This window comes from Sinocyclocheilus rhinocerous, unplaced genomic scaffold, assembly GCF_001515625.1.
Source record: "Sinocyclocheilus rhinocerous isolate Xijiao unplaced genomic scaffold, SAMN03320098_v1.1 scaffold4355, whole genome shotgun sequence".
NCBI classification, from domain to species: Eukaryota; Metazoa; Chordata; class Actinopteri; order Cypriniformes; family Cyprinidae; genus Sinocyclocheilus; species Sinocyclocheilus rhinocerous.
This window is the reverse complement of record NW_015665823.1, coordinates 306,955-320,329: the sequence shown is the minus strand read 5'-3', so window position 1 is coordinate 320,329 and position 13,375 is coordinate 306,955. Positions and strand designations below refer to the sequence as shown.

Genomic DNA, 13,375 nt, shown 5'->3' with positions numbered 1-13,375 from the left:
TTTGACAGCACTATGTTATTTTTAATGAATATTTTTTATATTTTCTTTAAGTTAAAAATATGTAAAAAATCATAAAAAGTAAAAAAAGCCTTGAGAAAAGATTTATTTGAGAAATGACACTGACTTGTTTTTAGATCATGTATCTTGAGTGTATTTTGTTACACTGCTCTGGCTGATTTTTTTCACATTTAAATCATAAACATGTTAAAAACAAGGGCAAAGAGACAAAATACATTCATATTCAAAACAATCTATGAAAGCAATGTATTTTTATTTTTATCTGCACGGTCAGAACAGTGCAGATTAAAATAAAAAAATGATAAAGTTTTAAAAAGTGTGAAACAGATCAGCAATTCATCATTTATCCAATCATTATGCAGTAAGAAAAATAAACTTTAATTGTTAAATGTACTTTCTCTGAAAACAAGTCTTAATATTTTATTTTGTTGTAGCGATACTTCAAGCAAATGTATCTTGTTTATAAGAAAAGACAAAACTGTAGGGTTTTTTTATATAAAAGACTTTTATTTCATAAACAAAACATTCACTTTAATCACGTAAATGTTGGCTTTCATTTAATAACCGCATGTATGCACAAATTTGTGCATGAAATCTGTGTACAAGTATTTTAATGAATAAACTATGATTCACCAAAAACTTTTTAAAGGCTGGCTAAAGGAAAGGTTGTGTGGAAATCTCTTATATGGTGATGGTTTGGGTATGTTTTATGCAGATTGCTCATTTAGAATATTCCAAATTCATTAAAGGGGTCATATGACACAATTTCATGTTTTCCTTTGTCTTTGGAGTGTTAAAAGCTGTTCGTGCATATATAAGATCTGTAAAGTTGCAAAGTTTAAAGTCTCAAACCCAAAGAGATATTTTTCATAAAAGTTATAGGGGTCATATGATGCTGCTAAAAAGAACATTATTTTGTGTATTTGGTGTAATGAAATGTGTTTATGCGGTTTAAGGTTAAAAAAACACATTATTTTCCACATACTGTACATTATTGTTTCTCCTCTATGCCCCGTTATTCTCACTGTAGTATTGTTGTTGCCACCACCGTCATTTCATGGAGACGCTCCTGTTTCCAAATATGGTATAAGGGGCGTAACATTTCCGTCACACACTTGAGGTATTCGGCCAATCACAACGCACTGGATAGCTGGCCAGTCAGAGCACACCTTGCTTTTCAGAATGATGAGCTTTGTACAAATCGACGCGGTTCAGAAAGGTGGGGCAGAGAGGAGCATCAATAATGTACGGTATGTGGAAAATCATGTTTTTTTTTTACCTTAAACCACATAAAAACCACGTTACACCAAATGTTCTTTTTAGCAACGTCATATGACCCCTTTAAAATTACAATGAAGTTAAGAACAAATTCTCTTGTGTGTATCCACACAGTTATTAGTGAGTGAGACCCAACTTGTTTCTTTCCATCCCCTTTAGCCACCATAATGTTCCACTGACACTCTGATTCGATCATGGAGGACGCAGTGACCTCTGAAGATGCTGAACCCCTGCCTGCCACCTCCCAAAACATTGACATCCACCTCAGGGAGCCAGAGGATGAGTGTCCTTCCAGCACAAGCCCGGAGCCCAGCACCCCGTCTACACCTTCTAATCAGCAAACTCAAGGCTCTGCTGTATCGGCGCTGCAGTCCAAGGTCAAGGCTCTCTCCGAGCGCAGAGTTGCCTGGAAAGAACCTGGAAGTAAGAACCAGGACAAACGAGTGGTTCCCGGGACCTTCATGCTGGGATACGCCCTCACGGACGCTTGGGGCTCCAGCAGCAGCGATGAAGACGGGGAACCTCGCAAGCCCCTGATGTTCATTGCCGGAGATCACAAGCCTCAGGTAGAACTCGAGTGCGGTCCCATTTCTTCCGAAATTTTGCTGGCAATCCCACGTGGCCTTGGAGAAGGAGCAAGCCTGGAGAACCTCTCGAACGATGCTTGCAGGGCTCAACACGATGCTTCTACATCTGATAAAACATGGATGCCTCCAAAGTGTTTCTGGAGGTCCATCAGACCAGAGATGCCGGTTCTAAATGGGAACATTCCTGTGGGAAAAGATGGACCAAATGGAGGAACCATGGTACACAAAATGGGCCACAAGTTTCCAAGGGAACTGCAAAGGTCTGACAGCCTGGAGAGTCACCTACGCAGGTACAATCACGGTGAGGTGGGACAGTGTGGACTCTGGCGGGCCGACAGCTTGGAGAGCATGTGCAGCAGTGGAAGCTCGCTGTCCCTGGCTGAGAGGGTCGAGATGAACCGAGGTCTTCTCAAACAGATGCTGCAGAAAGCCCAGAACAAAGACCATGTGCCAGGACAAAGGATAGAGGACCCAACACACATTGGTGGTAGAGGTAAGGAGATCCATTACAGTGGATATATACATATGGATATTTTTTGAGGGGGCATAAAATCAAAAATGCTAAGGTGGTATGACTGTTCTGATATAACAATGAAGAAAAAGCCTATAAAAATATGAATAACTATGACATTTTTGAAAAATTATTTGTTAATTTTTGTATTTTTGAACACTTTTTTTTCCACTAAATCACTTATTAATCACAATTTTCTTTTATTTTTTACAAAACTGATTGACTCGTTACGTAAAAATAATAAATGAAAAAATGTTTGAAATTTTCATTTATAAAATTATTAAATAAATGAAAAAAGTCATGAACTCCAACCAACATGCAGAAAAAAAGCGAAGCATAAAACAGGAAGTGACATCACAGAGGACCCCTACAGAGCCTCATGACTGTGTGTAAACTCTATTAAGTTCGACCTTTTTTATTTTTAAAGTTAGTCCAGGTTGTAAAATGTCATGTGGCGTGACTCCAAAAAAAAAAAAAGATATATGAATGAATAATTAACAATATTTATGAAAAAAAATACCTTGAAAAAAATATAATTTAATTTATTATTTAACAATATTTTTATATAATTTGTATTAATTCATTATTTTATTTTTATTATTTATAAATCGCCCATCTTGTTTCCGGAAGCTGAGATGTAATTGTCCTTATCCGATGTAACATAATGTACGATATAAAGCGTAGCAGCGCTAATCTGAGGTTATCAGACAGGTGTTAAATGCCGTTAGCGCATGTCTGATGAGATGACATTGTCTCCTTTAGCACGTTTATGGATTACACGCAACGATCACACATGACCTCCCTAATGAAGCAGAGGTCATATAGATGAGAGAGCTGGATAATCCAGATATGAGGGGACAGAAGGATAAGAATGAGAATTACACTGATTAAAAACAACTCAGAGTAACAGTGATAAAGGCTGGGAGATGGGAAAACAGAGACAGTGTGATGCTTCATTTGTTCGCTTGTTTTCCTCACTTTTGAAGCACCAGATGTGGACACAAACGTGATGACCTTGTCAAGTGAGATAAACAACTGGCTTTTAGCTGTCAGGCAAACACAGTTCACTCAACCTGAAGTAGATGAAGCTGTAGTGAAACTGTGGATAACCTAGAGTTTTGGTTGTGATGGAAAGCAGGGGAAATAAATAAATAAATATATATATATATATATATATATACAGTGTTTCCCCTAGGTTTACGGCTTTTGGGGGGTGGGGGTGACTTCTTTCCTTTTCCTTTTTAATGGTTAAATTAAATTTTATTAATCTAAAAGCATGTTGAATTAATTAAAATCATGAAACTTAAACAATTTAACATCAATTTATTAAAAGTTTAACAAATATTACATGTTTAGGGCCCTATGAAATGTTTTCTTTTTCCAACCTTATGTTTTATTGTAACCAAATTCTGTTTTAGTACATCAATTTATTAAAAGTTTAACAAATATTACATGTTTAGGGCCCTATGAAATGTTTTTATTTTTCCAACCTTATGTTTTATTGTAACCAAATTCTGTTTTAGCATGTCTAATTATTTGAAAGCATAAAACAAGTTTCATTTATTCTTACAATAATAGCCTTATGATTTTTTGCTCAGAAATTCTGTTGTGTATTTAAATTTTTTTTAAGGCATAAAACATTCATTTAATCTTATCTTTTAAGTAATGAAAATTAAACAAATTGTATTTTTTGGAAAATAAAGGTCATTTAATATTACAATTAAAACATTGAAGAAATATTGTATGCTTATTCCTTAAAAATAAGGTTTTCATATTTTTAGTAGTAGTAGTAGCAGCCTGTTACGTACATTCTACTCAACAATAGTAATATATTTCTGCCAATGCCCTCAAGTTAAACCGAACTTTTATTTTGACGGGTTGCCGTGAATACCTTTACATTTCTGTGTGTGTATGACATGATGATAGTTTTACTCAAATTAAACGGTCAAATGCTCATTAAGTGACTCTCAGAGCAGTTCTGGAGATGTTGTTCATGTATTTATGTCATTAGTGAGATGGCAGAGGTTAATATCACCGGAAGCGTCACGAGTGTTTCAGTACGAGTACTACACAAAACCGCGCGTCTGCGCCATTCATTAACACAGAGACACGCAGAATTAGGCCGCCCCCCCTAATATAATGGCAGGGGAAACACTGATATATATATATATATATATTAAGTCAGTATTAATTAGGGAGGTCATAAGCCCTGTAATCTGCACACTGAATGTCTCTGTGTCTGTTTTCACAGGTATCTGTGGCCTGAATGATAGTGATAGGGATTCTGGGATTTCGCTCCAAGGTAGTGAACACAGCCAAAGGTGAGCAGCACAGATTGATGCTCTCACGTTACTCTCTTATACACAGCATATGTATTTAGCTTCTCATAGTGCTGATTAGACATTTATTATTTCAGCTTCCTGACACTCTCAAAAGTAGTGTTCCTTAATTCCTCCTAAAAAAAACAGCATCGGCACGTCTGAATGTTGAACATACAAAAAAAGTGGAATGTGAGCTCAGGAGAAAACAGCTGCTGATGCTTTTCATAAGCTGAGGAACTAGATCATATCATTGGCTCTTCCTGCCGCTCCTTTAAACTCCACCTAAGAGTTGAATAACAAAGGAAATAGCTGAGCTTTTTTCTCCAAACTAATAATGATGCCACAAATTCTTAAAAATAAACAAAACACATGGGTCATTGTCAGGAAATATGTCAGAAAATGTCAGGAACTTTAGGAACATTATAGGAAAAACCATACATTATCAGTATAATCATGATATTTATGTAGATTTATTTGTAAAATGTGCTCTATAAAAACTATATAAAACCCATTAAAATAGTGATGAATTGAGGCATGAAAACATGTTCGATAATAAACAAAAATTTTTTTTTTTACATTACACACAAAACAGAGTTTCTGATTTATGATGGTTTCCATAAACTCTTTTATGGTTTTATCCCCCCCCCCCCATAAATTAGTGTACTTGATGCATTTAGTTTTAAAAATCCTAAAAATCCTAAAAAAAATAAATAAATAAGTAACTAGTATATCCATATTTTTACTTAATAAAATAGTGAATTAGTGTCAGACAGACTACAAAATTGGCTACTAATTTGAAAAAACAAATATTAATTTTAATTTTAGTATTATTTTACTTTTTTTTTCTTTTACAGTACACACTAAACATAGTTAACGTTATGAAATAATGTGACTAAGTTCAGTTGCCTGTGATTTCCATACTCGTGCATTCTGATTTATGATCTGATTTATGCATTGAACTATCAGTTCTATCAGTAGTAATTCCTGCGGTATAGTGTTTCCTGATAATGACTCATGCATTCGTATTTATGATGATTTCATAAGCATTTTTATGGTTTAATTTTTTCATAAATTAGTGTACTTGGTGAATTTAGTTTTAATAATCCTAAAAATCCTAAAACACAAAAAAATAAATAAACAAAACTAAATAAATAGTATATCTATATTTTTACTTAAAATAGTGAATTCGTGTCAGACAGACTACAAAATTGGCTACTAATTTGAAAAAACAAATATTAATTTTAATTTTAGTATTATTTTACTTTTTTTTTCTTTTACAGTACACACTAAACATAGTTAATGTTATGAAATAATGTGACTAAGTTCAGTTGCCTGCGATTTCCATACTCGTGCATTCTGATTTATGATAATTTCATAAGCATTTTCATGGTTTTATTTTTTTCATAAATTAGTGTACTTGGTGTATGTAGTTTTAAAAATCCTAAAAATCCTTAAAAAAAAAAGGAAAAAAGATATGAACAAAAATAAATAACTATTATATCCATATTTTTACTTAAAAAATAATTAGTGAGTTAGTGTCAGACAGACTACAAAATTGGCTACTAATTTGAAAAAAAAAAAATATATATATTAATATTAATTTTAGTATTATTTTACATTTATTTATTTTACGGTACACACTAAACATAGTTAAAGTTATGAAATAATGAGACTAAGTTCAGTTGCCTGTGATTTCCATACTCATGCATTCTGATTTATGATGATTTCATACATATTTTTATGGTTTTATTTTTCATAAATTTCATAAATTAGTTTTGAATCGAATTAAACATGAATTAATTAGGCAAACAAACAAATCATTAAACAGTATACCCATGTTTTTGCTTGGATTAAAAAAATAAATATGTGAATTAGTGACAGTAACAAACTTGGCAAAATTTCATGAAAAACAAATATTATTTTTTTCATTATTATTAATATTATTTTACATTACACACTGAACAGAGTTAACAGAGTTAAGTTTTCTTTGAATAATTTCAGTAGTAAGTCCTGAGGTATAGCGGTTCCTGATAATGGCTCATGCATTCTGATTTATGACGATTTCATAAGCACTTTTATGTCTTGGTATCACCATATTCCTGTTTTAGAGTGATATTCAAGCCTTTGATCATGTAAACATATGCATAAGCCCATCTAGTGCATCATAATCAGGTACAAACCCCACACACACTCAGCGTCCGTCAGCCTAATTAGTGATGACGGCCTGCTCCACTTAATCCCCCCCCACTCCGCACAGGAGCTGACGTGTTTCTTTCTCTGTCTCTCTCTCTCTGGCCGGCCCACAGGGCCTTTGTGTTGGGCGACGACCTTCCGCTGAGCCCTCGCCACGAGCAGGCCAAACGACTGCTGGAGAGAGCGCGTATGAAGGCCCGGTCCAACCCTCTCAAAGCCGACCACACCATCCTACCCGTCCAGAGGGACAACCCGTAAGTTTTCCTGGTCTCTAGTCCTTGGCTTGTTGGGGTTTCGGCTGGGGGGTTGGGGTTTTGAGGCTTAGGCATCATGGGAAGGGAGGGTGACTACACGGCTCTCTTCATATCAAAACAAGGAAGCCTTCGCCTGCTCACTCTTGAGGATTTGTGTGGGGGATATAGATCTTAAACTGTATTATTTGCTGCTGGACTGAATAGTCTTTTGCTCTGTTTGGAGACGGGCAGATGATAAAAGGGAAGGGGGGAAGTGTTTGGCAAATTTCTTTTCAGAAGCAACAGGTGCTGTTTTCTATTTCAGTCTGGCATATTATATAAAGACATTAAATAAGGTTGTAACTTCTATGTATTTGTATGAAACTGATATACAACTATTATAGAATAACTCTAGTATCAAAGAAAACAAAGATGCACATTCAGTGCTAGCTGTGAAACAGCAGGAAGCTAATGGTAGTCTGAATTTAAACTTCTAAACTAAGTATACTGGCATCCTCCAAACTCTTCTGTTATATAAGACTACCTGAATTATACAACGTGTACACATGGCTGGTGGCTCTAAATCCCACTTCCCCGTCCAGCGCTCTGTTCTCTACCTCAGCACTTTCACACAAAGACAGATGGGCGAGCCGCCCCAAACGCCTGTCTCCTTGTTTGGTATGAAGACAAGTGGTGTGCATTGCATGGCAGCATCCGGAACAGATTAGGGCAATTTTAAATGTCACAACAAAACCTGACACGCACTGAGAACAGAGATTTTTTTTTAATATTTAAAAATATAAAAATATACGTAAATACTAAAAGTAATATTTAAAAATGAAATTAATAAAATAAATAGTTAATAAAAAATTAATTATCAATAAAAAAAGAATTTTCATGAATTAGTGTACTTGATGTATTTAGTTTTAAAATTAAATTAAATTAAATGTTCTGGCTTAGATTTAAAAAAAATAATAATTAGTGAATTAGTGACAGATTAAAACTCTCCCTTTTTATTTAAATGGGAGCTTCTGGGAGCCGTCCTGCTCTGCTACACCTGTCATGTCTGCCAGCTGTTACTTTCCTTCTCCCTAATTCCCTCCCTGCTTCTCCCTTATGGGGAAAACAGCTCAGTGATGTTGAGTACACTGCTGTCAGCTTGCTCGGGTTAAACTTAACACTTAACTGCCTCTCTTGAGATTGAATGTTTTAAGACAAACTCGCAGCTGTAAAGTCCCATAGGTTTCAGAACAGTGCACTAAGCTTAATGGGCATAAAAACTCCTAGTGCACAATAATACACCTGTAGATTACTATTCCTGCACTTTAAGCAAGCAGGGGATATTTAAAGGCACTAGTTTTGGTTTTCTCATGTTTAACAATGAGCTTATGATATCGAAATGCTTGGCATGCTAAAGACGACCTTTCTTAAAGGAGTAAAAAAGCATGTCAGGAATGTGCACAGAGGAGCCAAAGAAGAAGGAAATTTTGCCCATGTCTCCATGCTGAGAGATAGTCTGCCGGCTGCTTTGGCATGCATCCGTTTCTTCGCGTATCTAAGTGCTCAGGAATGCAACTCATTTCATATATGTGCATGTGTGTACAGGGAGCTGTTGTCCTGGGTTGGTATACCCTTACACCAGGCTCCTCTTGCGGGGAAGGAGGACGTGGCGGTGGTCTCCGGAAACCTTAGTGACTCCTCCAGCGGCGACTCGGCAGGTGGAACCCGCCGGAGACACGGACAGTCCCCAACCCGTGTGCGTTTCGAAGACGAATCGGAGAAGGACGCTGAGGTGCGCTACCTGGAGCGGCTACGCCAACGGCGCAGGGCTGGAGAAAGAGGGCAGGGGCTGCTGGTGTCCAAACCCACCTTGTCGTCTTACATCAGTGGACAGGCAGAGACAGGACATGGCTCGAATGATTCAATATTCTGGAAGCCAAAAGCCAAGAAGAGTTTGTTGAATGGCAAAGGTCCGGAAACAGCAAACAGGCAGTGCAACTCTTGTGGGACCTTTCTAAATGAACCACACAGGCCTAGCTTGAGCTCAAATACTCTGTCTTTACCTAATGGGGAAGTCGAAGGGAAGAAGATACCATGTTGGGTTGCTCCCACCCTACCCAACCGGCTTGTCCGGATCGAACAGATTAAGGAGACGTACATTGGGACAAGTCCCGCTATCGTCCACAGCGATGGAACGCACTGCATTCCTGTGGATAACGTGAGCGGTAGAGGAACATTCCAGAAGCTAAAGAAGAAGGTCCGGAAACAAGAGAGCAAGCAGGAACCCTTGTATGTCAACGGCCTGAGGGCTCCAACACCTCCGGATTGCAACAGTGGAACTCAAATGTGTCTCTCGAATGGACTAGCATTGCCACTCAACCCCTATGCCATGGATCCCCTTGGACAGAGAATCCCAGCCGCATACAGCCCCACATCCAGCAAGGGACCTGTAGTACCTCCATTGCCCCCCAATGGAGAACCATCCAGCTCCCACCTTCCTCAGCCAACCCCTCCTCCTCTCCAACCGAAAAAATCAGCCCTAAAATCCAGCTCAAAGAACCGCTCTAATGGTCAGCGGTCCGTCACACTCATTTCTTCAACAGAGTACCACCTGGACTCCACAGAGGCAGGGGGCGCTGTGGAGAGCTGTCTTCAGGAACAGGCTTCCTCTGGACTGGGTTATTGGGAGGACAGATCTGCAGTGGTCACCCCTGTACCCATACTCAGGACGAGCCCAGTTCTGTGTGCTCGAAACTCACCCATACAAGGGGAAGAAAGGCTAACAGGTTAGTTTAACTACATAGGCTAATAGCAGTAGTAATTTACCTATCGGTAAGCCTCGCCCCCCTTAGTTACTGTTACTCCCTCGGACAAACAAATGGAGCTGCTCACTGTCAATGACAGCTGTCAGTGTGAAAACCTTGTCACAAGATGTTTTTGAACATTTGAATATGCCATGGAGGGATATATAAAAGATTTTAAAATAAATATGGTGGGTAACTCGATTAATTTGGAAGCGAGGGTTTACAGATCACAATGCAAGCAGGAGAAGCCTCATGTTACGGTCGTCACAATCGCAGATGACAACATGGAGGATCAACACTGTTCATGTACCGCAGGGTACAATTTAATTTACATTTAACCAGTTTAATATGGAGAGGCACTGAAATGTAGACCTCCGTTTATGTGTTTTTGACTTACACTGTACATGACGTGAGAACAGTCCGCTATTTAGGTTTGTACATTAGCATGGACTCACTAACTTCAACGTTAGCTAGTTTTAGCCAGATACCTTGCTGAAGCACAAGATGACATTAATGTTCTACTTGAGCAGATGAAAATTGTAACTTAATGAGAGTATGACAACCAGAAAATGAAAATTTTTGTCTTCATTGGGATTAGGGTTGAATGCTTACGGACATGGAGATCCATCAAGAAATGGAATAAAATAAATTGTATTGCCCATCCTCTCAGGATAACTGGAATCAGTGTTGCAAGTACCCCAGGCACATTGTTTTCCCATTTTTGTAGCATAAACACCATCTTCGGATCTTCCAATGTTTCTCTATGGCGCTGAAACCTAAAGATGTCCCGAGTTCCGTTCCCCGTGCAACTGATACTCCACTGCCATTGGCTCATCTGCGTTCGAGGGGAGGGGCTTACCGATAGGTCAATTACAGTTCGCTATTTAGGTTTGTTCGTTAACATGGACTCACTAACTGTACCGTTAGCTAGTTTTAGCCAGAGATACCTTGCTGAAGCACAAGATGACATTAATGTTCTACTTGAGCAGATGAAAATTGTAACTTAATGAGAGTATGACAACCAGAAAATGAAAATTTTTGTCTTCATTGGGATTAGGGTTGAATGCTTACGGACATGGAGATCCATCAAGAAATGGAATAAAATAAATTGTATTGCCCATCCTCTCAGGATAACTGGAATCAGTGTTGCAAGTACCCCAGGCACATTGTTTTCCCATTTTTGTAGCATAAACACCATCTTCGGATCTTCCAATGTTTCTCTATGGCGCTGAAACCTAAAGATGTCCCGAGTTCCGTTCCCCGTGCAACTGATACTCCACTGCCATTGGCTCATCTGCGTTCGAGGGGAGGGGCTTACCGATAGGTCAATTGAGCAGGTTTATCTAAAGCAACTTACAATACATCAGGGATGTCCAAACCTGCTCCTGGAGGGCCAACGTCCTGCACAGTTTAGCTCCAACTTGCCTTCAAAAGGATAGTTCACCCAAAAATGAAAATTCTGTCATTAATTACTCACCCTCATGTCGTTCCAAACCCGTAAGACCTTTGTTTATCTTCAGAACACAAATTAAGATACTTTTGATGAAATCCGAGAGCTTTCGGACCCTCCATAGAAAGCAACGCAACTTCCACGTTCAAGGCCCAGAAAGGTAGCAAGAACATCATTAAAATAGTCCATGTAACATCAGTGGTTCAACCGTAATGTTATGAAGATACGAGAATACTTTTTGTGTGCAAAGAAAATAAAAATAACAACTTTGTTCAACTTTTTTTTCTCTTCCGGCCAGTGTCCGCCACCGTTCACAAAAGTACCACGACGCAAAGAAAAGAAGAAATCGGTAAATAAAGTCGATATTGTTGTTTTCTTTGCACATAAAAAGTATTCTCGTAGCTTCATAAAATTACGGTTGAACCACTGATGTCACATGGACTACTTTAACGGTGTCTTTACTTCTTTCTGGGCCTTGACCGTGGAAGTTGCGCTGCAGTCTATGCAGAGTCAGAAAGCTCTCGGATTTCATCAAAAATATCTTAATTTGTGTTCCGAAGATAGACAAAGGTCTTACGGGTTTGGAAAGACATGAAGGTGAATAATTAATGACAGAATTTAAATTTTTGGGTGAACTATCCCTTTAAGTCCAACATACCATCCTGCCTGGAAGTTTCTAGCAAGCCTAAAAGATCTTGATTAGCTGGTTCAGGTGTGTTTAAGTGGGGTTAAAGCTAAACTCTGCAGGAGCAGAATTAGACACCCCCTGAGACAATCCCCCTAAAGAAACATTGGGTAAGTGTCTAGATTAGGCCCAATGGTGATCGCCCTACGACTCAAACCAGCAACCTTCTGGTTACTAGCACTGTGCTTTAGTCACTTAGCTAAAAATGAGTTTGTCAGGGCAATACACAATGGCATAATGTCTGCAATTTGTAAAGCACTACTAGCACTAGCTGTTGTTGTGTTGCACAGGTGTCCTACCTAATAGAACTTTCACATTTTTTAATACATATTTGAGCACACTGCAAAGAATAAAGCTAATATTTAGCACTGTGAAGGTTAGATTTCAAACACCCGCTTACGTAATCTTATCTAAAAATTAATCAAAGCTTTTCCCAGAATCAAGCGGCACTTCCGGGTAGACATCTGAGCCCTGATTCAGTCAGCAAGGTGACACCTTTGGGTGAGCACATGTGCGCTTCTCTTCACTGCATTCCTGTCCCACTGGGGATTGTCCAGATCAGCAGATCCACACTGTCCTGTCGGAGTAATCCCACAGTGGGCTGGTCACTAGTGCGATCAGCAGCAACTCTCTCCCAGTCTTTTTCCCATCTCCTTCAACAATTTTCCGTCTTGTGTGATGCTACTTGGAAAAGCATTTTCTCACTTGCTTTTCAGCTACATAATGTTATATTGTTAACATATTAACATATTCAGTTTACACCTTATCAAGATTCATCATGATATTTAACAATTTCCATAGGATGTTTCATCCATTATCCTATAATACGCACAGCCATGTTTTCCATTCTTCCCTAGATGTGGAACAGCACCAGAGTACAGGACAGCTGGAATCTAATGCAACATCCAGCAGTGCTGAATCAACCCAGGATCGACTCAATGACAGACACGTCAGAGGGCCAATCAGACCAGTGCATCACAGGGCAACTAGCCCAAACTTCTCACAGTGAGTAAAGAGGGAAAGAAAGAGAGGGTGGAAATAATGAATATGCTATGTCCGTACCCACATCTACCGTAATCTCCCTTTTTTTTTGGTTAGCACTTTAACAAACCAGATCCTTTACTAAAATGTACAATCCTTTCTCTGAACAATGTAATTTCCGGGGGCCACAATTATATGGATTGCTTTGGCACTTAAGGCTCAAAGTAGGTCAGAGGAGATGTGGGCCAGGCTTCCTTATGACTACACGTTTGTCTACTACAACACTGCCACCTACTGACTGAGAATATATATAT

At 38.4% G+C, this 13,375-nt stretch overlaps 1 protein-coding gene across 2 annotated transcripts in view; it reads left to right on the top strand.

The window, feature by feature from the left end:
• kiaa1614 (KIAA1614 ortholog) overlaps window positions 1–13,375 on the top strand; it is a 33,368-nt gene that overhangs the window by 9,522 nt on the left and 10,471 nt on the right. For both annotated transcript variants that reach the window (XM_016542648.1, XM_016542649.1), the window contains exons 2-6: window positions 1,456–2,376; window positions 4,646–4,715; window positions 7,022–7,162; window positions 8,747–9,927; window positions 12,938–13,085. In XM_016542648.1, coding sequence (XP_016398134.1) covers window positions 1,491–2,376; window positions 4,646–4,715; window positions 7,022–7,162; window positions 8,747–9,927; window positions 12,938–13,085 — 2,426 coding nt within the window. In that variant the 5' untranslated portion in view covers window positions 1,456–1,490. The remainder of the gene's footprint in view (window positions 1–1,455; window positions 2,377–4,645; window positions 4,716–7,021; window positions 7,163–8,746; window positions 9,928–12,937; window positions 13,086–13,375) is intronic.